Here is a 27,183-nt window from a genome sequence, read left to right on the forward strand (position 1 = left end):
CAGAATCTGTAAACTCACGCAATTAGGCTTGACTGGCAGATTCCCCAAAGCATGCCTCAGGTAGGACACCCTTACCAAAGGCACAACTGACCTAGAATGGAGGGAATGGCTCCATAATGCAGGAAGTGAATGCACCAGAACATGGTGCACCAAGCCTCTTCTGAATACAAAGGCTTATGTTGCAGTTTCCTAAAGTCAGAGGAGAAAATGCATTAGCTGGAGTTCCTGTTCTGTTTGTACACATTATAAAGCTGGCATAAACATGAGTTAGGGTTTGTACATGGAGCACCCCAAGGGCATCATCAATAGGCTGGTGAAAAAAGTAGTTTGCTTCTTGTCTTTGGCATTGTGTTCGACTGACACAGACATTCTTCTGTGTTCATCAGTTTAATAAGGACTAGTTAATCTGTAAAACAGAAGGTGGAACCAAGCCTCTGGTGTTATTCTGTATTACAACTGTTCAAAGGAAGTCTGGTATCTGTTCACATCTCAGTAATTTTGTCTTTATAAAGGTCTCCTCCATTCTTCACCATGCTGAGGGAATTGTGTGCCAGTTGAGAAGTTCACCCCTGAAGAGAGGCCAGGAGAGGTGTAAGTCAGGAAGCATTCTACCTACTGGATAAAGACTGAGAAAGCTGGCTAGACCATATCTTTCCTATGGTACTCCTTTGTCACATGAAACTCCCAAAAGGAACTTAACCTAGAAACTGCTCAGCCTATAGACCAATAATACCAGTCAACATCCATAGGTGTTGATTCGGCTGCATCTACATATATAGAATAGTGATATTATATTACACCTAGACCACCAGTAGACCTTTGACACCTACACTGATCCCAAGAAGCTTTCCAAAAGGAGATAGTTTAAACAACTATGAGATTTCCAGATGCTAGAGAAAGAAATATTTCTTCTGAGGATGACTAACTTGACCCCTAAAGGTTTTTCCTTCTTCAGCTACTCCAAGATAGCCTTCCACATGTCAGCTTTTGAACTGCTGTACCCAGTATTTTCCAGATGATTTAAGAGTTCCTTAAAGGAAAAATCCCACACCCTCAAAACACTTTGAATTTGTTGCAGTATGCCACAGGAGAAGCTCATGCTGTAGCCAATGTCTACTTACATGCTGCACTGTAAAATGTGTTTTCCAAGGTCTGCACCACCGAATCAAACCATCTACCCTTAGGACTATGCACAGGAGGATTACTGCAACTTAGCAGTGCATTATAAACCACCTTTAGGATTACTTTTTGGTTTTGATCACAACTTCAGAAAGTTTCTCAACTGTCTTTGTACAAAGTAGTTGTAAGTCTTTGATTTTTTCAGGCTTTTCTTTTTTTCGTGAGTAGAATGGCAGCAACTACCATACACAGGGGAAAAGAAGATAACACCTGATATCTCCCTGTGAAGAGAGTTTCTTTGAGAATGGTAGATAATGGATTATATAGGTGTCAAATCCTTACCTCTACAGAGCAAAAGCAACTTCAACTAAACCTCAAAAGACAACTTCAGGGGCATGTGAGACATTTTGTAAGAAACACTGTTTCTTCCTAGTTTACATATTAAATCCTTTGCCCAAGAGAAGAAAACTTCGTTATGATCAGTAGCAAAGCTCTTCCTAGTATACAATCACTCTGGAGAGATTGATCTTTCTGCAAATGATACCATAGAGATTTGGGACTAAGGTGCATGACTCACTAGCTGAAAAGACAGATGAAGTCCTGGGACTGAATGTTGTGCACCCCTAGGGAAATGAGGAAAGATCAACCTCCTTTCTGCAGTCATTCCCATGTCAAGAGAAGGTTCCCTTCCTTGTTAATCTGGTTGATGTTCTCTTTTGGGGCAAATTTTCAGTAGAGGGCACTGCACCAGGAACTGCAGCAGTCAGCACAAACTGACGGGCTGGTTCCACAAAAGCCACAGCAGGAAAAGGAAAAAAAGCAAGCAAGTAAAACTGGTTTGCTTTTTTCTTTAAATTATTAGGTTTTCCAATGATAAACCAGCAATGCTACCAACATTGTTAAGGATAGAGAATAACTCATTGCCTTGGCTAGTGGTTACTGCCCATTTCAGTACTTCTGTTCATCCTAGCTGTAAAATACTGTCCTAAGACCCAAACATAAGAGGTGCATTTTTATGTCCCCTGCCCACAGGTAAGCTAAGAAAATCCTACAGCTTACCCTATATGTTGCCCATCAAATAAAGATATTAACCACACATAAGATTTGCACTGAAGTCAGCAGGTATTCAGGAACTTGTTCACGATTCTCTTAATGCTTCTGTCAGACATGAAACAAGGCTCAAAAATAATGCTGAGAGATAAAAAAAGCCATGCCAAACAGTTTTATAAACCACCCTTTTATAGATAGCAAATTTAGCAATGGCAATGGAGCAAATGGAGCTTGTTCTCGCCTCTAAAACATCATCATCCCTTTCAGTGAAGGATATTCCAGGAGCTGTTAGAAGAGTATGCACTCTCAGTTAGAAAAGCACATTACCCTCCTACCAAAGCCGTTTCAGCCGTTGCGTTAATAATAGCCGATACTGTGAAGTGCAGTTCAGAATAGGAATCCCCTCTTCAGGCTGTGCTCTCTTCAAAGAGAAAAATCAGACTAATCTCTTTAGCAGCGTAAGTCAGGAGAAACGGACTATTGATGAAGCAGCTCATTTGGACTAACAGATGAGGCAAATTAACTGGGCTGCAATCTCCTCAATCTACTGCTGCCTGAACCAGAGAGAAGGGCAAATAAACTGAAGTAAGCTTTCCATCTGGGGAACTCAAGCAGCTATCATTCACCATTGTCATGGACATAGCTGGTGGTGGGAAGAGGAAAACCACATACTGAACATGGAGATAACACTTGTTTCTCTGTTTTGAATGGCATCATTACACCTTCTATTTCAAAGAAGACAAATAGAGCACTTACCACAGCTAATCCAACTATGGACTTAAACCTAGACTTCTTCAACTACCACAGCCCAACTAATGGCCCATCTGAATTAAACCATCATGGATCAGCAGAGACATCAGCACAACAGTTGTGCAGTATCAGGAATCACACAGGACACCTGTGAGGAGCTATTCTCTATTTCTAGAGCACAGCATCAAAGCTCTGTGACCCATAATCCCAGATGAGGAGTAGCATCCAAATCTTTGACAGCCATGACAGCAGTGAACAGGAGTCTGCAGAGCAGACTCGAGAGACAACCTGCAATGATGGGAATTTGATCCTGAGACAGCTTCTGTCTCTTACAGGCCTGTTTGTCCATAAGAGGTTCCTTTGTGCTGTCATTACTACTTTCATGTCATAAAGCAAAAAGACAGACCTTGATTTTCCTACATAGTTCACATTAAATGGTGTGCCTTTTTAGTTAAATCCTTCTGGGATGAAATTATGACTGAAAGAAGAATTTCTGGCAGACCATATGAATCTCCCCAAAGCCCTGTGAGATGTTTTTGGTGTTTCAAAGTAAAATTAGGCTCAGGCCTCATCATCTTTGGTTGAACATCAATCAATTTACTTTAAAGCTTCATTGTGCCACATTGCTTTTTTTACAGATAAACGCTTTACAGGAAGAAATACATTCTTTACTTTGAAGACACAGGACTAGTCTCATAGAGCCACAGAATGGATTGGGTTGGAAAGGACCCAAGGGGGTTGGATCATTCAGTTCCAACCCCCTGCCACAGGCAGGGACACCTCACACTAGACCAGGTTCCTCCAAGCCCTGCCCAACCTGGCCTTGAACACTGCCAGGGATGGAGCATTTACCACATCTTTGGGCACCCTGTGCCAGCGCCTCAGCACCCTCACAGTAAAGAACTTCTGCCTTATATCTAACCTGAACTTCCCCTGTTTAAGTTGGAACCCATCACCCCTTGTCCTATCACTACAGTCCCTGATGAAGAGTCCCTCTCCAGCATTCTTGAGCCCCCTTCAGACACTGAAAGCTGCTCTGAGGTCTCCATGCAGCTTCTCTTCTCCAGGCTGAACACCCCCAATGTTCTCAGCCTGTCTCCATACAGGAGGTGCTCCAGCCCCTCAACTTTGTACGAGCAAATTTCCCGAGTTCTGCTCAAGCATGATATTATTTTTCAGGCTGTTAATGCTTCAAATAAAGTATATATTTCTTATAAATCTCTTTTACAACTGTGTTTATTAGTTTTATTTCACTTCATACTTTTGTGGGGGTAAATAATTACCGTCATCCTCTAAAAGAGGATCATAAGCAGGTTTATGGAAGTCAAAAAATATTTCTCTGCTATTGTGAGCATATGAATGAGCAACCAATGCAAAAAGAAAAACTGCCAGATTGGCTATAAGCACCCCTTATTTGTATGTGCTGACCACTGTAAAGAGCAGCTCATTTTGCGTTTACTTCTATAAAGTAGTATAGGATGCACAAGCACTTGTTACTGAATTCAGTAATGAACACCTTGCTCTGGAACAAACATCTGAATGGTGGAATATTGTTCTAAAACATTTTTTGTATTAGCCACCCTTAGTGACTTCTTGCAACATGCATCTCCGGATGACATTTCTTTAGCCACAGCTGAAGAAATAACTGTATTTCTTACAGCTTTGTCACTCTTTAATGCCTGGCCTTATGCCACACTAGATCTACATTTCTGGGATTTCTCACTATTTCAAATCCTGCTGAAGAAAACAGCTTTTCTGTATATAGATCGTGTTTGCTGAATTTATTTCATTCAGGAATCAGCTCATGTGGGAAGATCACACAGGATAAATATTCCTGTATATATTTATTGTACATTTATACTACATTGAACTATGCGTGATTTGATATATATTATATTGGATTTGGCAGTGCTGGGGAACAGTTGGACTTGATCTTAAAGGTATTTTCCAACCTAGCTGATCCTATGATTAACCTGCATTAAAGGGAAGTATTCTGCCCAGACTATACTTGAGTAAATGATAGGTAATGCAGTTGTCTTTGGTTATTCCAAATACAGAACAAACAGGTGGACAGAGTAGCAACCACGCTGTTTCCTCAAATTCCTACAGCTATGTATTTAAAAATCTGGAGCAAAGCCAGCTTCTTCCATGAAAAGCTTCCCAGGGGAAGAACACAAGGAAGGAAATCAGAATTTTTAAAACAAAACACATGGGTTACATTAGGCATTTTGATGGTCTCTCAGACACATCTATCATAGCAAGCCAAGGACAGAGCTCAGCCTCAAAGCCTCTTCCTCCACTTGTAATTTTGTCCCCTACCCAGCAGCGAGGGTCTTGCAGGAGTTAATACTGACTGACTTCTTCCTGTCAGCAATGTTGGAGAGTTGTAACCTGGAACATTTTAAGACCCAGATGAAATATTCTTGTAATGTATTATGAATTAATCAGAACATGAAAACAGCATGAAACCACACCAGCCCTTTGCCACAGATCCTAACATGTACTCCATATTGCCACAACTAAACATTTGTAAGCAACAAGAACCATGCTGTTCTGGCTCATTTTCCATACATTGCACCCACATTTAGTTATGTTTTAGAGTACTTTATTCCCGTAGGGAACACAGGAGTTAATGGCCTTTTGAATCTAAGAAAGAACAGGACAATAACTGACTACGATAGACAGAAAACATACATGCTAACTGATGCTTTCTGAAGTGGCAACACAGAGTTTAGCATGCAAGAATGCAATGCATCTAAACTGACAGAATGAGAGAAGAAAATACTAGAAAAAGAAACTTCTGCTCTAGTTAGTAAGAGCCATACAACACAGATACACAAACATTCAGGGCTGTGTTTAAAGCAGATGAAAAGCAACTGAAACCGTCACTAGCTGGATGGTGTATTAGACCAGTTCTGTCCAGCACTACAATAGTAACTGGAGAAAACAAGATGGAGAAAAACATCTACAGAATTAGAAATTTGGATCCAGCAGAAATGGCTGATCATATCAAGGCCAAATATTGACTATTCTCAAAGTTTTCTCATGTGACTTTAGCACTGAATATATCCAAAATTATACGTTCAAGAAATAAAGAGACAAAGAAAGAGAAACTAAAGAAGAAATAGAAACCCTCAAGAACTTATCCCATAGAAGCCTCAAAGATCTTTAAATACAAACTGGAAGCCCCTTAGCTCAGACCTGCCCAAATATATATGTAAACTGTTTTTTCACACAGTAAGTATGTAAACCAAATACAGTTCCCAATTACTAACATTCCATGCAATATTTTGCTATTAACCAGGGTCTAGAGAATAAATTATTACCATTTTGTAATGAAGCCACTGGCTGGCCCACTTTGTTAGCATTAAAATGAAAACAGTAAGAAGACTCATGGAAACAGTCTAAACTACATACCTATTAACAAGGACTGCAGCCATATAGCCCTTTAATACTGTATTGCCGTTGCTATGCAGAAAGTCATAAGCTTTGTTCCAATTTTGCAAGACATCTGGACTGACTGACTTGCTCTGGGCTAGAAGTTAAGGCTACACTTTTTTTTTTGACCTCACTGCACTTTGGTTTACCTGGTTTAAACATAAAACCACTAAAAAATGGCTTTTTTTATTTCTAATTGACCAGATGTCTGTAGCTAATTGTGTTACTTTTACTTATCTTTGTATGTTAGCACAACAGCTTTACTACAACATAATGTTGCAGTGTACAGAAATATAGACCTATGGAAACATAAAAGAGGCCTTGAGATGTGAAGACAGAGGAAATGGTGTAGAGGAGTACTGCAAAGTTACTGCAAAGATGGAGAATAGGCTTGCTATTGAAGACAACACCCATTGCTATAAAAAAGACTCACCAATGATCAGAACAAGTATCTAAACATGTATAAAAGGAACCACATACAGTAGATCCGAATACAACATGGAGCTGCAGACTAATAAAGAAAAATGCATGTTAGCAAACTTATAAAGATATCCCCAAGACACAAATGTTTCCTAGAACAAAGAAAAAGAAACCCTTAACATGAACATCTTCGTTCCAGTGAAGGACTCCAGATGCTGCCAATACAGACACCACCACTAGCAGAATGAAGGCACCAACCGTGAGACTTGGAGAAGCAGGGGTAGGGTGAGCACAATGTCAAGGGAAGAGGGTAAAAACTAAATGACTGTATAACTGTGTTAGGTCTGTTACTATTGTTAAAACAGTTTCTTCACAGAAGCTCAGTTTTTCTTCAGGAATAATGTGATCGAGCCTATTAAAAACTCCTGAAGTAGTCGGTTAGGATTTCACTTATACTATAAAAAAATCTTCTTAGCTTTACATAAGATGCATTTGCTCTTTGTCCATGAACAAGACGTTGAGTACAACAAGGCTTTAAGATATGTTAAGAAATGTCTGACAAGTCAGTCAGAACTTACCTTTAGCAAACTGCGTACATTTCCAAGCAAAAAGTACAGAATGGGAGAGGACATTTCCATGGGGAGTTTCTTCCAAACAAAAAGTAGAGAACAGGGAACAAAGAGGTGGAGCCAAAGAGAAAGTCACCTGCTTCCTTTTGGCATGTATTTATTCACTGGGCTAGTTAAGAGGCACCTGATCTATCAATGGGGACCCACAGGTGTTACTGCAATACAACAGTAATTCACCAGCCACAGGTGTCCACAAAGGTCCGGTGAAAAGTAATTGCAAAGCACTGTCACCAAAAACATTCCAATTCTTGTAGAACTGGGAACATGGTGACATTCATTGGAGGGAAGCTGCATTTTCCCCAGGCTGTTAAGAAAACCAATTAAATTTATTAAGTTATTTGTTCTTTACTATTTCATCAAGTCTGCGTGCTTCTTGCTGGTTTCCCAAAGGCTTCTTGTTTCTCAAGCATGCAGCACCATCAGCATGCTGTTATTGTTTGGAACCCCATGAAGACTAGCAGTGTCAGCAGTGTGCAGACTTGGGAAGCGAAGAGCTTATTAATCTCTATGTGAAAAAAGACACTGAGCTCTGCATTCCATAAAAAATCCTGCATTTCAGCCCCTTGGTAAAAGGACTGCGGTCAATACCTGGCAATCCTCATGCACAAATGAAAATTAAAACCCCATTATAACTATGAACATGAAAAAGCTTTACCATCTTTTAATATGAGCTAAATATCAACTTGGATTTAGGCACAGATACTGAAAATCTCTAAAAGCAATGGCCCCAGTGTTTGGAAATAGATGAAAACAGTGAATTTGAACAGATTTTAAGTGCGTTTTAGGGTATGTTTGCAATATTGGAGATATTCTTGATACTAATATTTGAAAAGCATCACTCAGAATGAACTAGGACAGTCCCTCAGCAGTACTTTATATGCACGAAGGAGAAAACCTGAGCTTTGCACTGAATTATAACAATGGGGCTGAGCTGTCTTTTATTAGCAGCCCTTTTCATTAGGCTGCTAGACTCTACCTACTGTGTGAGACAAAGGTGTGCAGATAACAGATCTTTCAGTGATGTGTTCACTAATTACATTTTTAACACTAGCAGAAATAATATTAACTTTGGTGCTAATGATAATTCCTTATGACATCCCAGACTACTGCCACAATGACCTGCAATGAGCTAAGAAAAACATAAAGTTGGAAGTATTAAATGATTTCAAATACCTCTTACCAGTTTCCTCCATGTTACCCTTTCCATAGTGTACTCATTCCCCGCTACAGTTTTGGTACTGGCTGAACCAATAACACTGATAACCATACAAATAAACAAATACAGGCATAAAACCAGTTTTAAATACAGTCTGAAAAGATCTACAACATTTATTACACCATGCTGTTAAAAAAAAAACACACTATTTTCTTCACTAATTTATGCTAGCATCTTTCTTCCTTCTGCTCTTTGTTCTTTATGTTGGAACTTCGGTCTTCTCCAAAGATTTGGTCTTTCACAAGGATTTCTGTGATGTGTGAGGGCGCTTTGTTGGTGTATGATTTGCTTTTGAATTTCCTTTCCCTTTTTGTCCCCCTTTTTAAAAAAGGGGACAAAAATACTTCGAGGCACAACAAAAGTTATTTAACAGTCAGTCATGAAGCTGCACATGCTACTACTGAGTAATTCCTGTGAGCAGCCTTTGCCTTTCTCACCCCATCTGGCCTTAATGTCTCTTAACACCCACTCACTGCACCACAGCAAAAATTAGACTAAGCTCCTTGGGGCAGGGTTCTGCATTTCCATAACTCCTCTGAAGCACTAACATACATCTACAAGACGTTGGGGAAAAAAGAAATGAGCAAACAAACACAAGACTAGAATCCAAGCTGTTAAAACTTGATTTGTAGGGTCAGACGCCTGTGGACACCTTGTCACATATAGCATGTGCATTTTGTTCCATGACGCCAGTGAAGTGACAGAGCCCAGCTAACATGACCAATACACTATTGGTTATATACACACAACTGACATCCTTAGCACAGTGTCAAATAAGACATGCAAAACCAGCTGTGAAGTCAGCACACCTTTTGCCATGAACTTGGTCAAGGCTGCCCCCAAGTTCTTTGCATATTATGAATATTCCACTTATTCATATATGTATTTTATCTATTGCTGCATTTCTCTTAAGAAATAGTCAGGACAGGTTAGCAGATTAGCATACTGGAATCTTCCATTTGATATAAAAACAGGTACGGAGTGGAAAGATGAAGCTCAAGTTCTGCCACATTACTTCCATGGCACTCTTTGCCTCCCTGTACTTGCATTCCTCCTCTCTTCTTGCTTTTTTACACATACCTGTGTCTCAACTCCAGCATGACATAACATCTAATGGTAGAGAAAGCTGGAAGATGGGAGCCTATGATCTCCACAGAAAATACTGTGGTGACAGAAAGCAAATTAAGTGTGCTTTACTGTGTAAACCCCATAACAAACTTCTCCCACAATGAACTTGATCTATTGATTTTAATATGCTGAAGTGTTTGTACATTTATATGAATGCAAATTTTAAGCATGCCATGGGACCCACTCTGGATCTGATTCAGCATTATTTGTCATCAGTGAGGTTTTCAGCAAAGATCTGCATATGGCGATTCCTCAGATAACATGGAATAGAAGATGTGCATCCAGAAGTTCACTTCAGAACAAGCCCATTAACTTGACTATGCCTGGTTTAAAATGGGTTGAACTTGAAACAACGTGAAGTGCTTGCTCTTGCTGACAACATCCAGTTTAACTTCAATGCAAGTTACTAGATCTGTGTTCCCTTAAAGCTCAGGCTAAACAAAAGTAAAACTGGTTCCCTACCTGAATTACCCCAAAATCAAAGGCTTCCTTAAATGAACACAGCCTCAGTGCTTGGTGCACGTGTTTCTGCATTTCTGGATACAGCAGGTTTCTATTTAAAGATTTAAATTCACCTGGTTTATTGGAGCTAGGGGCAAAAGGGTGGAAAGAACAGAGCCATCCATGCTACTGCAGCTCTGCAGAGAGCAGTCCTGCCTCCCTGAGAGGCCAACTGCATGCTGTGTTTGCAAGCACTGGGATGGGCATGATCAAATCCAGTGGCTGGGAAGCAGATCCCCACTGCAAGTCAGCATCCATTCTAGATTCCACAAAAAAGGCTGAGCTACTCTCAGGCCAGGCAAATAAAATTCAGATGATGCAGCCTTTACAAGGCTTTAAATTTCCAACCATTGTGAAATTGTTCCTTGGAAATGAGGAAAAACATCAACTTCTGTGTGAGGGAAGAGTCCCTTCCATACACAGTCTTCAAATCAGATGGCTTTTTGCTTGCAAACGTGTGACAAATCAGTGTGTATTTCTGTGCAACACAAGTTCATAGACCAGTTCTTCTGCTTGACTCAGAGCTGGTTTCTGCCTCCTGTTATCAGCAAAGAAAACAGCCCTGGGGACTGCATATAAATAATTGGAACTACTTTGGTGGGAAGGAAGAAGATGAAGAAGAAACATAGGTGTGTCACATCAGCCACTAGTCAACTACTTCTAAGGATTTTTAAGCCAGCTTCTCGCCTGTTGAATAACCGAGTTAAACTAGCGTGAAGAAAGAGAGTTAGCACATTTCCTCTCCTCTAAATGTTTCACATTCAAGTCCTCCTTTAGATTATTTAGTGAGCTGACCTTGTTGTCAGCTTCTTTATGTTGCTCATCTAGAACATCAGGTGCCACACTGAGCTGCAACTTGGCATCAAGGAAAACCTGCCCCTGTGTCAGGGCAGCCAGGACAACCTGGACTCCCACAAGGACTAATGGGTACTCCAGTAAAAAAAGCTGCCTTCAGCCCTACACAAAGAGAAAATATTCTAGTGGTTTTAGCATCCTTTTGGATGCTTTTAAGGAATGCTCCTCTCAGTGCTCCTGCATTTCATCAGCTCTCCCTCTCATGGAAACTCTAAATCACGCATTTAAAAATAGACCATCAGATTATCTGGGTAAATCATAAAGCTCAGCTTATCTCTCTCTTCCCCTTCAAAATATACAATTTATTTTGTCCACCAGCTCAGCAGCATGAAGCCAAGAATAATCCTGTTTGTCTCAGTAACCCCACTATTTTGATTGTCCCTGTGTATCTCCATTATCTGCATGGATGTCACGCTGGGGTGTGTGTGTCTGTGCGAGCATGTAAGGCGGAGGAAGGAATTCTCAGCTCTGGACACAAAGGTGCACAATTCTGCTTATGGCAGTGTTTATGGCCATGCCAACTGTGTGAGTCCTAGCATCACAACACAGCCTTACCCAGCCGTGGAGAATAACACCACGATTCAGCAGGAGTAATGTACTAAGTACTTCAATTATGCATTAAATTGTTGTTTAACACCAATCTGGACCCCAGAACCAGCGTGCTTCCCCTGAGGGCAGACATAATCAATGCCGTGAGAGGGAAGACACAAAGAAATTGCAATTTCTCTTTCCCACACCACATAAGCAGCAAACCTCAGCTCCCAGCCCCAGCGTTTCCCATACACACATCTCCTCATCCTCCTCCCCCTGCCTGTGCGGCCCATCAGGCCACGGGAGCCGGAGAAAGCCCTGCAGGGCTATAAATAGCTACTCGGGAAAGAGCGGGGGGGAGAGTGCAGCAGCACGTTTCCAAAGATGCTTGCTGCAGAGGGAGGTTTTGCTGGATTAATTCAGAGGGGAAAGGGAACCGGCAGGAAGTTCACTGACATAGCAGGTAAGGAACAGAGGCTGCCCTGGGTGAACTGGAAGGGGAACGCCTCGCTCGATGCGAGAACAGCAAGGTGGGCTTCTCCCTCTGAGTGTCCCACCTAGTTCTGCAGAGGCCCCCCACGCCGAGATGCGACCACAGCGGAGAGAGACAGCGAGGATGCGAACCAACTCGACCCAAGTGTTATTAGCACACGCAGCTTATCGTCTATGCCAAGTTTGTCCTGAGTCAAGCGGTGCTCTTTACACACCGGATTTGCACTGACTGTGCTCCTGCCCTGCCCCAGCGTGGGACCGGCAGTGCAGGCTCCCCTGCCCTCTCCCCTGTTTCCCTTCGAGACACAAAGCCAAGAGGTCCCGTCTTGCAGGAGCCGCCCTATTCCCCCCTTCCCTCCCTCTGGAAACTTTGGGCAACTCCAGCCACCGCCTGCAGCGCGGTGCGTGCTCGCCCCTTCCCGGCGGGCACACCGCGGGAGCATCCCGGTCACCGCGGGGGCCGCATGCAGGCTCGAGCGCTCCGCGGGGCGCGCTCCGCGCCGCTCCGCGCTCCCCCGCCCGGGCACGCACCGCGCGGCTGTGCAGTGCTGCAGCGCCCGGCCCGGCCCTGCCTCACCGTCCTCCAGAGCCGCTGCCGCTTGGCACTGACGGAGGTGGCGGTGACGATGAGGTGGGAGACGGACACCACCAGCCCGAAGACGATGGCCAGCAGGGTCCGGACGGGCAGCAGTGAGTAGGAGACGAAGGTGACCAGCATGAGCTGCCACATGCCCTGCTCCGGGGTGCTGGGGGGCTCCATGCCGTAGGCGCCGAGCGAGAAGGGGCAGCAGAGAAAGGAGAAGGTGAAGCTGAAGAGCAAGGTGAGCTTGACTATCTGCTGCAGCTGGGTGACCTGCAGGTACTTGACATTGGTGACGATGAAGAGGGAGAGGAAGATGATGCAGTGAACCGGGTGCGACCCTTTGGAGATGGTTAGGCTGGGGCCGGAGAGCAGCTCCACCAGAGCCAGGCTGGCGGTGAGCACGATAAGGACTGCCAGCGCCTTGAGGGTGGACGTCTGCTCCAGCTTCAGGTTGTAGCTCTGGAAGAGAGCCTCCAGCTCCTTGCAGTCAAACTCGTCCTCACAGGCGATGGCATCCAGCAGCAGCAAGGGAGGGGGGTCCCCCAGCCCGGCTCCCGCTCCCGCTGCCGCGGCAGGCGGCGGTGAGCAGCAGCAGTGACAGCACTTCTTCCTCTTGGTCTTGACTTTCTGAAACGGTATTTCCTCCATGTCAGTGCCATTCATAAACCCCGGGGAAGAAATGCTCCTCCTGGTGTCCCCCGCTGCCGCTCCTCCGCCTCGCTGCTCATAAAAGAGAGGGGGGCTGCGAGCAGGAGCCGCGGCCGCTCGCCCGCCGGCAGCCGCAGCTCCGCGGACGCGGGCACCGGGCGCAGCCCGCGGCGCCGGCAACCGCCCCCCTCCGCTGCCACCGAGGAGCCGGGGATGGCTGGGACGGCGGGAGGAGAGCCTCACTCGTGCTAATACGCCAACCTTCCTGCCTGCTGTCTCTCTCTCTCTCAACCCTCCTCCTCCTCTTCCTCCTCCTCCTCCCCTGGTGCTCCAGGGATGTTAATCTCCTAATGACACCAAAACACCATCCCAAGGTTTGAAATCAAGAGGAGGGAGGGGTGGGGGCAGACGGTGGGTGGAAGCGGAGGGAAAGGGGAGTGGGGGATAATCAACAGGCGGGTCTCCCTTCAGATAGCGCTATTTGGAGGAGCAGGAGCTACGGAGAGCGGGTGGCAAACGGGCTCTCCGGGAGTGGGTTATATTAAAACCCCAAACAAACCAAAATCGAACAATAAACAACCGGGGGGGGGTGGGAGGGGGTGGTGGTGGGGGTGGAGAGACCCGCTAATGAAACCCAGCCAAGGACTGTGCTAAGAGGAGGAGAAGTGGGGCAGAGGGGCCGGAGAGAAGGCGGGAGGCAACGAAAGGCAAGGCGATCCCCTTTCCACGTCCGAGAGCATCTCACCGGGGCTGGGGAGGGAGAGGCGCCTGCGCGCCACCCGCTTGGGAACCCGGACACGTCCCCGCCGGGGCACCGCGGCTCGGGAGACGCGGGGGGACCGCCCGCGCCCCGCGCAGCCCCCGCCGCCTTCCCACCTACCCGGGCTGCGGCTGCTGTCCGACAGCCCGGTGCTGCCCGCCCGCCTTTGCGTTTGCTTAAATACAGACATAAATATACCGATCTACATGTAAAGGCATAGAAACACGTGTAAATATATAAATATATACACAAATATGGGTGAATCCTCCTTCCTTTGAGAAATAAAGTCTCATCTGCCTGAATAAACATCCTGGTTTTAACTCGTTTTGCCTCCTAGACTCTGAAGCAGTTGGAGAAAGTGCAGGGAATGAGGAAATTTCCAAGGGAACACGTTTCTGTGCGCACTTCTGCCTGTCTGGGAGTACACATCAGCCGGTGGCTGTGGATGGCTACTCCTGTGACAGGACTGAATTATCATCCTACACAAAATTGCGCTCAGTGCCTCATCAGAAACTTGACTTGGGAGTCTCTGTGTTGGTTTTGGAAGAAAAGATCCCCCCAACCTTCCAGTTCTGCCTATAATACTGCTCCCACCTCCCACAATTACCAAGTTGCCATCGAAGAACACATACAACATTCTTTTCTGTAACCATCACATCTAATTTTGGCATTATGAGGCTTGATTCAAACTCACCAATGACAAGAGAAAGGACTTCAATATTTCTTTTGGCTTTGCATCGAGCATTTTTAAGAATCAGGGCTGGGGAAATGTCACAACGGAAGACTTTAATAGGTGATGAACATTCGGCTTTTCAAAGGTAGTGCCCAAATACTTTTGGGAATCAAAGCAGAATCCTACTCTCATTGGTATGTTGAAGATCTAAGGGGTGATTTTTGTGTCAGTGATGTCAGATTCTGGTTCTGGATTTGGGCTGAAGAGCTTTAAGACCAGCAGCAGGCACAGATTCACTAGGATTTGTTACAGCTGTGAGTAATGTTGGTACTTCACTTCTGGATAGTAAAGTAGCTTTAAAAAACCTTCTCTGATGTATGATCTAAAGCAGCATAGTATTTTATATTAATATTTGAGTATTTTATGTTAGTCTCAGCCCTCCAGACTCTGTATGCAGTCATTCTTTTGAACCTGTACAGACCTCATTAGGAAAAGGGAATGAATCGACATTGCTGGAGTCTGTGTGTTAGATTCGAAGTATTTCACATTTGAGACAATGACTGTTACTTACTCTGTGTTCACCACTCATGGTGGCTTCACAGCCTGTGACTTAGACCCTCAAAACACTGCAGAACTGTAAAAACAGCTGCTGTTTGCATTTCTGTAACTTCCTTCTGCAAGAAAGTGAAGGGGTTGGATTTGCTGGAGCGAGTGCTGGAAACAGGAAGAGATGTTTAGCTGAAATGAAATCTAACAAAAGAAAAGCTTCCCTTATTTTATTTATTTATATTTTTGCAGTATCTCTAGTATATTTGGAAGGCTAATAAAACCCATCTCCTTGTTCACTCTGCTGCATAAATTCACTTCAGTCACACATACACTAGAGAAATACATACTGTCATACTTTCACCTGTCCTCAGCTTGCTTCTGAGGTCATATATCCTGAAGGAGAAATTAGTGGTCTTCACATCTCACACTGCATAAGAGGTGGCACCTTAGCTGCCCAGCCCTAGGTACAATCCACTGAGAGAGTTGTCATGCCAGCAGTTATCATTTCTTTCTTGTGGCTCTCAGCTTGCTGCTGGGAAAATGGAAGGCGAGTAATTCCCTACAAGGCACCCTGTGGTTTAGATTATTTTCATGCTTCTTACAACCTCAGGTTGGTTTAGTTAGTACATCCATACAGCAGAGAAGGCTTGTAGGTATGAGACGTACACATCTTCATTCTTATTAGGCCAAGGGAAGCAGTGAACTGTTGAAGCTTCATCTTCCTTAGACACTTTAGGAATATGGAAACGCCACACTGTGATGAATGGAACTCTTCCATCCTTTATGCACTGTTTCACATCACAGGGTAAACACTTCACTTTACCCTGCATAATGAAGAGCCCAGTTTTTACCACTCGATGTCACAAATACAAAGGAACCTCAGAACCTTTCACTGAAGCAGGCGTCTTACTAAAGCAAGTAACCAGCTACAAAACTGCTGCAGTGCACTGGACATGGTGCTGTCTTTTCCGACCAAACTTATCTGCTGCAGATCACAGCACCGTGGTAGGGGTTTTGTGAACAACATTCTGGTCTGTAGCGCACCTCTGGCTCACCCCTAAAGCAGATATATAGTTGGGTTTGATATATAATGCCCTCAAAGATCAGGATGTTGGCCAGATCCAAGCCAGCTCTTCCTGTTGAGCACCCTTACATTTGTAACCAGAGGCTACTCTGGAATAAATGCAGTACTGACAGGAAAGGGCGATAAGAGCCCAGCTTTATCACCTTTTGCACTGCAAAACCTCTGTTTTTTCAGCCTTTTCCTACGAGGCAAGGACTTGGTTGGTTGAGTCACTGGCAGTGGAAAACATTTCTTCATGGAGGGCTGGACAGTATATGGAGCTAGGTTACACTAAGCAGAAGTTCCTCCACCTTCTACTGCAACATAGGAGTACTCTTGAATTAAAGGGCTACTCAGAGCTTCAGAACATCTAATTTCATTTACTTTGTGCATGTAGATTATCCATGTAATAATTCTGTATTTCTCACTGTCCATCTTTTTGCTTCACTGAACTAGGTACTTGCTTTTTTTATCTCCTCACCCCAACCAGTTTCAAGCATACACTGCCTGATGCACTGGCTGGGGGTCATCTTTGGAATCAACACTTTGGACAGAACTAGGGCTTTTCATATTCGTGGACAATTTTAGACTTAAACATCACCAAAGTTTTATCCACAGAATTTCTGTCCTGTGTTAATTTTTATCTGAGTGAGGATTGCAAAGATCTCAATCTTTTATCCACGTTTAGTAACAGAATGCTATGCTCTACCCTCTGAGACAGGGATAGAAATCTCCTTCCTTCTCACCCCCTTTGACAATAAGAGTAAGGGCTCTGCATAAAGCTATTGAGGAATTTCTGCAGACTCATTCTAGCAGGCACAGCTTGTTAATGCCACCACAAAAATGTGTCTAGCAAGAGAAAAGCAGTGATGTGGGCAGGACAGAGGAGGTCCTGCACAAAAATGGGAGGAATGGCCAGGCTGAAGAATAAAAATTCAACAGTGTTTTCCTGCTCTTATGGAGCTCTGAAACATATTCACTGTTTTCTTTTTAAATCTAGATTTTGAGGCAAGCCAAGGTTTAAAAAAGGTGAAAGCATATTTTTCCAAATCATTAACAGATTTCATTTGGAATCAGTATTGGGACTCCATTCACAGACATATATCAAGAAATATGGACTAGATTTCTGTACAGCTACTAAAATACTGTTTGAATGGATCTCATGAGCATCATAACAATGGTCCCTTAAAATTGTGACTTTAAAGTTTGATTAATGTTGCATGCATTCTGAGGGAGAACAGATGAAACCGATAGTTCTGATACCACTTCCATGGTTGAACAGCTTTAGCTGCAAGTTTGAATTCAACCAATTTCTACATCTACAGTAAGTGAAAGCCTTACAACACCTACAAGTTCAGTTGTTAGGAAACATGAGTGTTTAACCTCAACACTGTTCTTCAAACAGCTTCTTGGTTTAAACTTTTCCTTTGCGCTCCCTCATACAAGAACCAGTTGTAAGAGATGAGCCATTACCAAGGGCATCCACAACAGAGATGAGTCCTTCAAGGGTAAATTTAGGTTAGAACACTAATTACTCAATGACAAACCTGTGCGTTAGCTTCTGCTCAGGTCTCACAACAGGACTTTTGCTTACTCGGTTTCCTTTGGACCACACAGACTATTTTAATCACAATTCTATCTGTCTAGAAGTCTATTTAATTGTCTAATCTATGCGAGATAAAAAAAAAATCAGATGAGAAAAAAATTACATTAAGGCCTTGACCTCAAGTCACTTGTTAGACAAGACTGCTGCTGAAGCAGTTAGGAGATCTGACTAAAAAATAATATGGTCAAAGTGGCTAATTTGCCAGCAGGGAATGGGGATGGGTTTTCTTCAGTCCTCTGCTGAGCAGAGAGCACAGACATTAAGAACATTTGAATCCTTCACCTCCCTATTCTATTCTATTCTATTCTAAGCCTTCCAGGAGAGCATGAGACTTCCATGACCTACTGAACTTCTATATTAATACTAATGAATCTCCCCGGTGAGCAAGCAATGTGCTTTTCAGCCAGCATGGATTTATAGCAGGTCAGCTGGATCCTTCCAGCATTTGTTATGTTGCCCCTTTCCTCCATCAGTAGTGCATCAACTTTGATTTATCTATTCTTCATCTAAAATTAGAGCCATGTAAAGATTATTATAAAGGCAAAACTTCAGGAAAGGAGGAATTCACTGGCTGTTTCTTTTATGATCTCCAGTAAGCCCCAGTTCTCAGGAGCTTCACCAAATACCACATCCTATCTGGCTGTGCTTCTGTCTCACCACTCCCTACTGCATCCTCCATGTTACCTTTGGGAAATGTCAGGATTTTTCCTTCTTGAGCCTACAGACCATGGTGACATGGAAATGACACAAGAAAGGTTTCAAAGCTTCCTCAAAACACTTTGCTGCATACTTTGCCAAGGGGTATACAGCAGTGATTGATTAAAAAAGCCAACAGCAAACCAGGAAATCACAAGATCTGCAAAACCTACACAGCACCTGTACTATCTACTTCTGCTACTTCATTTTAAACATGCAAGTTAGAGCCTACTCCTTTTTCAGTGGAGGACAGTGCTCAAGAGGGTAGTGCTCAAGAGGGTAGTGCTCAAGAGGATATGATGCAGCTACTCACCATTGGTACACCCTTGTGGTGCAATGCAGCTCCAGGCAGGGGTACCAGGTCAGTTACTCAAACACGTGTAGCTGCACGTTACCCGTCCTTGCACTTGTGTCAGAGCTTACCAGCTCAGGCTTCACACTGTGCTTGTGTGGTTGCGCAGTAATCAGGTCTGGAGACAGCTTGTTGAGGGCTGCCTTGGGACCTTTGAGCTGCAATCTGGAGACTGGAAGTACCCCATTAGCCTGCAGCATCTGACAACCTTTTCCCTTCTTTCCTTTCAGTAAGGCAGATCTTTTAGTATACTGATATCTTCAGAGTCAAATTCCCATATAAGGCCAGGATATAGCCTGAGCAGTTATATTGATTGTGTGCTTTGTAAAGCAGCTATTTTATCTTTCCTGGTCAGCTTGATTAACAGACTTTTTCTGAGCCAAGTCCACAGTTGATCATCTCACAAACCCCACAGTTCCATAAAGCTGGATCATTTTCAGGCAAAATACAAACATTTTCGAATTCCCACAAGTTTCCTTTTGCAAATCCTGTCAGAAAAACAAACCAAACCAAACCAAACCAAACCCAATGTTCTCCTCCAACATCTCAGTACACGTCCCTGCAACAGAACAATGAAGAGCTCCCAAACCAGATGGCATGCTTGCTAACAACTTCTGTTGCATGTGATCTGATTGACCAAGGCATACTTAAAAATCCCTTAGCTGTAAAAACATACTCAGCAGAATTGAGACCACTTGGAAGAGAATACTTCTAGTTCTCCTTGCTTCCATGTCAAGCATTCAATTCTTGGTTTAGGAGCTCTTCAAATGCCTGATGTCAGGGTACTGGCAGTATTTTGACAGCATTACACTGCTCTGCTCCTGTTCCATGAAATCAAGGGAAGTTTGGATATTCACTGCATCTGTATCAGCCCTGATATTACAACAGTGCTTGTTTCCCAAGGAAGGTTTCTGTTCCTCTTTCTATTCATATTGCTATTTGCTAAGGTAAGAGCATGGCTCTGTTCAGAGTCTGTAGCACTCTTGTTTGCCTAATGAAATGTAGGCTAGATGTATTTCAGTGTGTATAGGGTCAAGCATTTTGCTTAGTGTAATCCCCTGAATCCCTTGAAAAGGAAATGCCAAGATGTAAGCAAAAATAATGACAGAAATTACAGGTGAATTCCACAGTTCACTCCTAGCCAGGTTTTTGATCCATCGCTTTTAAAAAGATATACATTAAATAGTAATTCATATTCACCAAATCTGGTCTTCTATTTTGCTCATCTCTAAGTTATACTGCACACAATTCTTGGATCAGAATGTGTGTTCAGCATAACAAGGTGGTGAGTCTCTGGCACAGGGTGCCCAGAGAAGTAGTAAATGTTCCCTCCCTGGCAGTGTTCAAGGTCAGGTTGGACAAAGCCTTGGGTGACACGGTCTAGTGTGAGGTGTCCCTGCCCATGGCAGGGGCTTGGAACTGGATAATCTTAAGGTCCTTTCCAACCCAAAATGTTCTATGATTCTATGATCAGTTATGCTTAAACCACAACACATGGTATCTACTATTTATGAACTGAAAGATTAGTAAAAAGGCCTTTTTTCTTAATGAAGGCTATCAGTTCCTTAAGATTGTTTTTAGTGAAATTTTCACTCTTGGTAATATTCAGGATGTGCTCTGCTATGACTTTCCATCACAGTGCACTCATTAGCAGTTCTGTAAATAGCTTCTTCAAGTGCCAGACCAGAGGCTCTCTTCTGGACTTCTGATTTAGGCACAACTCCACACTGATTTCATTTGGGAGTTTTCCTTGAGTAAGGGTTCTAAAAGCCTGCATGTTTTCATTTGCAGAGCCTCCTGTCAGAGAGTGACAAGTACACTGACAATATGAATTTAACAACAACAAAAGGTATTTGTAGTCAGTTCCCACTGAGTGGAGGAAAAAAATGCTCTTCTATACTAATTTTAGTGTTTTCTGATGATAACTATGAAGCTGACAATAGTTTCAAGATACAGCATGCTACAGACAACCAGGTTGTTCCCTCCCAATTAGTACTTGCAGTTCATCAATGAAGTGAATACAGATATAGTCCTTTGCTTTTTATAAACCCAAGGAAACAGTCCCTAAAACCAGTGGAATTTGAAATACAAATTTTAATGATGCTTTTGCCATAGAAAGTAGTACCCAGAAACCGCATGCGTCAAATACTGAACTGCTGTTAGACTTCACCTCCACCGAGGGCCAAGATTCCCTCTATTTTGTATCTAATCTACGTAATGAGATTCCTTCATGTAAGTCCTGCAACTAGCAACAACAAATTAACGGGACATACGTTACTGCATCTATTCTGAGTCTAACGCCTTGAGATGGAGGTACCCTCCTCTTTCAGGTTACGACTGCTGGGTGTTAAAAGCAAAAAGACAGCTTTATGTTATGCTGGGTTTACTATTCCTTTAGGCAGACCATGGCTCAACTTTAAGACAGATTTCCGGTGGCCTGCAATGCTATATTTGTTTTCTTGTCACCTGTGCTCCCTTTCATCCTAACCAATTTGCATAAACCTGCATAATGCTATTTAGCTTCTGCCCCACTGTTACTATGAATAGATGAATGGGAAATGCAGCTTAGGAAAGCAACTTAATTCTTTTCTTGTCCCATTCTTTCTTCCTTCTTACACGCTGTGAGTGTGTGTGTATGTGTCTGTGTGTGAAGGAGGGAAAGAGAGATCCTGGACTCAAAAAGGATTTTAAGTGAGAACTGTTATTGTTCTTATTCAGGATTAGGGAAACACACAGTTTTCTGAGCTGACACAAAAGAAGCCTTAAGGACAACCCCATGAGCTCCTGTATATGTATGTGTGTGTGTGTAAATGGGGAGAAGCAGGATTTTTTCCCTTTTTTCTGAGGAAAAAAAGGAAACATTTTACATTTTTCCTCACGTGGGACAAGTTGAGACTTACGTAGTCAGGTGGTGATGTTGCTAACACTACACCTCATACCTTTCACATGCAGTCTGCCTTTGGGTTTTGTGTCTTCATTTACTTACTTACAACCTGTTTGTTTATCAGTCAAGATCAGAGCAGAAAACCAGGTTGTTTCTTTAGAAACCTGCAGGTGAAATTAAAAATCTCATAGATTACAGAATATCTCTAGTTAGAACGGACTCATAAAACTCATCTCGTTTCACTGAAACCAAATTAAAACAATGCTTAGATTTTCCCTAAATGGCATTTTTTCCCATTGCAAAAATCATTAAAAAATACAGTAGTTTAAATATAGGCCTCTGTGCCTAAAGAATGAGTTGTATATTTGGTACAGCTATTTCTGTAGCACCTTAGCAGTTAATCCCTGAGAATGCTTCCCCTCCTTGGCGCTGATAGCACTTTAATGCATAGAGAGGCATTACTCTAAGGAGAGCTTACATTGTTTTGAACTCTAGACTGAATACATAAAAGCCTGACTACATCTATTATAGACTGGGTCTTATCCTCTGCTCTGAAATACATCTCACTTCTCTAAACAAGGTTAAGTGCTATTTTTCTTCCCTTAATCCTGTTTAGCAAGTCAACGGGGTAGTCTGGGCAGTTTAAATATTCCAGTGAAGTGGGAGAAAGGTCAGTGCACGATTACTGAAAAACTATCAGGTGACACTAAGGGGCTAATCCATTTTCCTAAAGGATTTCCTAAAGGATTTCCACAGGATTTTAGGGGAGGCAAGGCAATACTCACATTAAAATAATAAATCTGAAGGAATATTCAGCTATCACTGCCGTGCTGAAACCTGTGTTGATTTTTATGAGTAGCTTTGTCCAGCACCAATGTACTGTTCTGGCCCTGCACTGAACTCATCAAAAGCAGCTAGGGGGGACCTTCCACTCCCTTCAGCCCCAAGTGCTGCTCTGTGGTGCCTGGTGATGGTTTTTGTCTTGTGGTGGCCAGCTCTGCTCATCATACCTCCTAAGATAATTCTACCGATTTCAATGGAATCATAGAATCATACAATGGTTTGTGTTGGACGGGACTTTAAAGATCATCTAGTTCCAACCCCCCGATGGTGCAGGGATCTCATGCATCAACTTACGCATCAGCTGAGGGCACCCAGCTGGAAAGCAGCTTGGCAGAAATGGACATGGGGGTCCTGGTGGATACCAAATCATACATAAGCCAGTGATGCATCCCTGCGGCAAAGAAGCCTACATTGAGCTGCACTGAGAGAAATTCTGATAGCAGGTCAATGGAAGTGATCCTTCCCCTCTGCTCAGCACTGGTGAGGCCACACCTGGAGTTCTGGGTCAAGTTCTGGGCCCACCAGTACAAGAGAGACATAGATGTACAGAAGAGAGTTTAGTGAAAGGCCACAAAGATGATGAAGGGACTGGAGATCTTTCCTGCAAGGAAAGGCTGAGAGGACTGGGATTGTCCAGCTTTGAGAAGGCTCAGTGGGATCTCATCAATGTCTATAAATACCTGAAGGGAGGGTGCAAAGGAGGGCGACAGACTTTTCTCAGTGCTGCTCAATGACAGGACCAGAGGCAATGGGCATAAACTGAAGCACAGGAGGTTTCCTCTGGACATCAGGAAACCCTTTTTTACTGTGAGAGTGACTGCACACTGGCACAGGTTGCCCAGAGATGCTATGGAGTGTCTTTGGTGATATTCAAAAGCCATGTGGACACAGTCCTGGGCAACTTGCTCTAGGCGTCCCTGCTTGAGCAGGGGTATTGGACTAGATGACCTCCAGAGGTCCCTGCCTATCTCAACCCTTATGCTGCAGTTCGGTGCTGTATGTGGTGAGGAAGCTGCAAACCCCTCTGGTGCAACCCACCTCCAAGTGTCAGGCTATTGTATGTGCAGGAACTGTCTCCTCCATTGTCTACACTGTGCTAAAAAAGAAACATAAAGATTATCCAGTCTGTCGAAGGAAAACCAGATTGGACAGTGTAAGATCTGCCCTAAGAAACATGTCTGATGATTAAAAACTATAGGAGTATAACTGCATTTGCTAATACACCAGATCCTATGGGGGTTAGATGTAATACAAGCATATCATGGGATTACAGAGCAATTAAAGGAATAAGTACTATAAGATGCTGGCTGGACATACCCATGACTTGGGTGACAGAAAAAAAACCTCAACTCTGTCAAAACTGGGGTAGTTCTGAGGAAACAGGTGAAAACCCAGGTCCCTAGAAAATACGTCAAAAGAAAAGAGGCATGGCAACTCCACTTTAATGATCCAGTTTTATGCAGCAGTTGAATGGGAAGTTTGAGGACTGTAATTTGTGTTTAGGTTCTTAATTTGACACTAATGGGATCTGACCTAGAGTGTGAAAACTTGTGTGCATGAGCAGAGAAATAGAAGAAGTATGCATTAGCAAGTTGACCTTCACCAACTTTGAAAGATTCTGCTTGGAAATGATTCCACAGCAGAGCTTTCTAAAGTTATCATGTGTAAGAATCTGATTTTGTAGCCTTTGCATTTTGCACCGAAGTGTTACTTCCTCTTTCAAATGTATCGTGATTTAGAGAACTTATGGATTTGCAGTATTATTTTTCCCCATCTTTAATCATCAGATGATTAAATAAAACAATTGAAAAAAAGGGAAAAAGTGAACAGCATCAGATACTATTCACCCACCTTATCTGAACAGCGTTTGTTTTGGTTCAGCAGCATCCTGCGTGTGTGCCTCATGTTACTGTGTCCTTAACACTGGAACTCTTCACAGACCCCTTTCCATTTAATGTCTCTCTTCCCCTTCCACAGTATTTCAACTACACCCAGTAGATTAAATGCCCTTCTAAAATTCCAGTATTTGAAATGGATCAACCTGCTCTTTGAATAGAATTTCAAAAGCTATTTAGCATCAAGGAGAACTTTTTTTAACCTAAGGAGTTTTCTGCATACATTTATGGAAATGAGTACAAGTTATTATGCCTGTCATAATACAAAGCAATTCAGCTGGTATTATTTTCATAAATATTTAAGAGCTGGCACACCTACAGTGCAGAATAGGTGTATTCTCCTAGAGTCATTAAAAAAGGGAAAAGCTATGTCATCTTCATCTGGATAAACCCAGTTAAAACAGAAGTGAAGATGAGACACTTGGGCTTTCTTTTGAGTTAGCAGGTTAAACTCAGGTTTTAGAGATAACTAGAATAAAACCCTCCAATGTATTTTCTTCACTGTCTTCTTAACATAATTTGACTAGATCAGCTCAGTCACTTCTAGTTTGGTACAAGTTTTTTTCCCACAGTGTAAACACAGTTTATATGAGAATATGGAATACCACATCTCCCAGGAGACTGCAACCAAGATGTAGTCTTGGATATGGCTTTGATCAGCCTGATCTAGTGAAAGATGTTCCTACCTGTGACAGGGGAATAGATGATCTTTGAAGGTTCCTTTCGACACAAGATATTCTATGATTTTGTGATTCTGTGTTCCAGCTGATGACTCCCATCTTGATCATCATCAAGATAATACCAGATTCAGTACTCTGCACACAAGGGTGAGAACCACAACAGGCATACTGAACCAAGGCAGAATTGCATGGAGGGAATGGATTGCTCCAAAAGGATTTCCTGTTCTATTTGCTCAGAAATAGTGTTCAGTAATAGAACTTGCTCATACTTTTTTCTTGTACTTGTAAACTTCATCCGGCCAGATACATTGGAAAATAGATGTTTTCCTGAGACAAGAATGGAGAATGTGAGCTGAGGAGCTTTTCAGTGAACTTTTTAGGTGTCCCTTTTTATTGGACACCCAACTCCATATGGCTTTGGGGAGGAACTGAAAAACTCTTAAATCACAAAGATATAACAAGTAAATAAGAGAAGCAAAGTCCTTTTTCTGTTCTTCCTGCTTGGGAATCACTGCTGTCTCCAGTAGGGAACTAGAATAACCTGTTGGGAGCTTTTGTCAGAGGAACAACCTTAGATATATTTGATGTGGTTGCTAAATGGTATTGTGCTTATCATTTGTGAATCAGTGGAGCTTGCTTCTGTTTCCTGTAGCTGGGTTTTGGGTCTAAAGGGATATTTTAATGGCCCTCAGTGCACTTGGTACTTAAGCAGTATGACAGATCCCCAAAGTGAAGATCTGAAAGTCTACTTCAGCAAAATTCAAGCACAGGATTTTCAGAAGTGATCTAGTCTAGCCTCTGCCTATTCCTGCTCAGCCCTCACCAAGACTAACATTTCCAGTCAGCAAAACTGTTACTTGGAATATATACTAATATTGCTTATCTTCTCCACCTTAAACACTAATCCATTTACCTCTTCCTATATCCAGTTAATCAATACTACTTTGCAAAAGAAAGATCCTTTGCTGTTGACATAACTGATAAGCAGATACAAGCCTTTTATTTTATCTTAGATGCTGGCTATTCCACTTGAGATTGACATCTGAGTAGCTTCTGAACTGAGAGACTGTCAGTACCAGGTCGATCACCACATGGACAGCAAGAGTTATGCTGGAAAGAATGTGCTGAATTTGTCATTTGGGGCTGTTCAGCGTGGAGAAGAGAAGCTGCGTGGAGACCTCAGAGCAGCTTCCAGTGTCTGAAGGGGCTACAAAGATGCTGGAGAGGGACTCTTCATCAGGAACTGTAGCGATAGGACAAGGGGTGATGGGTTCAAACTGAAACAGGGGAAATTCAGGTTAGATATAAGGAAGAAGTTCTTCTCTGTGAGGGTGGTGAGGCCCTGGCACAGTTTGCCCAAAGAAGTGGTAAATGCTCCATCCCTGGCAGTGTTCAAGACCAGGCTGGACAGGGCCTGGGGCAATATGGTCCAGTGTGAGGGGTCCCTGGCCATGGCAGGGGGCTGGAACCGGAGCAAATGAGTAAAGCAAACCCAACTATTTTAGTGCATATTATCTAAAGCAACTGAGTTTTAAAAAGCCATTTCTTTGCAGGAAAAAATAGTTGGAAATTAGCAGATAGAAATCGCAATTGAGTGCATTGAGTTTTCACTGAATTGCAGCTGGTGGAAACCAGGCGGGGCCCCAGTGGTATCAAGTTTGCTTTTCTTTGCAGGATGTTGTCCTACAAAATAATACAGCTTAAAGGGAAAAAAAGAATAGAAAAGATAAAAATCAGCAACATGCGGTTTGTGTTATGGCTGGTAAAACAATGCTCCAGAGCTTAATGACAGGAGACAGGGTCTATAAATCTTGTCACACGT

General features: G+C 43.0%; 1 protein-coding gene across 1 annotated transcript in view; it reads right to left on the reverse strand.

Annotated features, from left to right (window-relative positions):
- The window catches only part of ADCY1 (adenylate cyclase 1), a 141,891-nt gene extending 127,948 nt beyond the window's left edge, over positions 1-13,943 (reverse strand). The window contains exon 1 of the mRNA XM_057431443.1: positions 12,707-13,943. Within this exon, the coding sequence (XP_057287426.1) occupies positions 12,707-13,375 (669 nt within the window). The 5' untranslated portion in view covers positions 13,376-13,943. The remainder of the gene's footprint in view (positions 1-12,706) is intronic.
- Between the last annotated feature and the right edge of the window lie 13,240 nt (positions 13,944-27,183).

The sequence above is a fragment of the Pezoporus wallicus genome, unplaced genomic scaffold (genome assembly GCF_028554395.1).
Source record: "Pezoporus wallicus isolate ANWC-B61680 ecotype Strahan unplaced genomic scaffold, APGP_CSIRO_Pwel_v1 scaffold_11491, whole genome shotgun sequence".
Taxonomy (NCBI): domain Eukaryota; kingdom Metazoa; phylum Chordata; class Aves; order Psittaciformes; family Psittacidae; genus Pezoporus; species Pezoporus wallicus.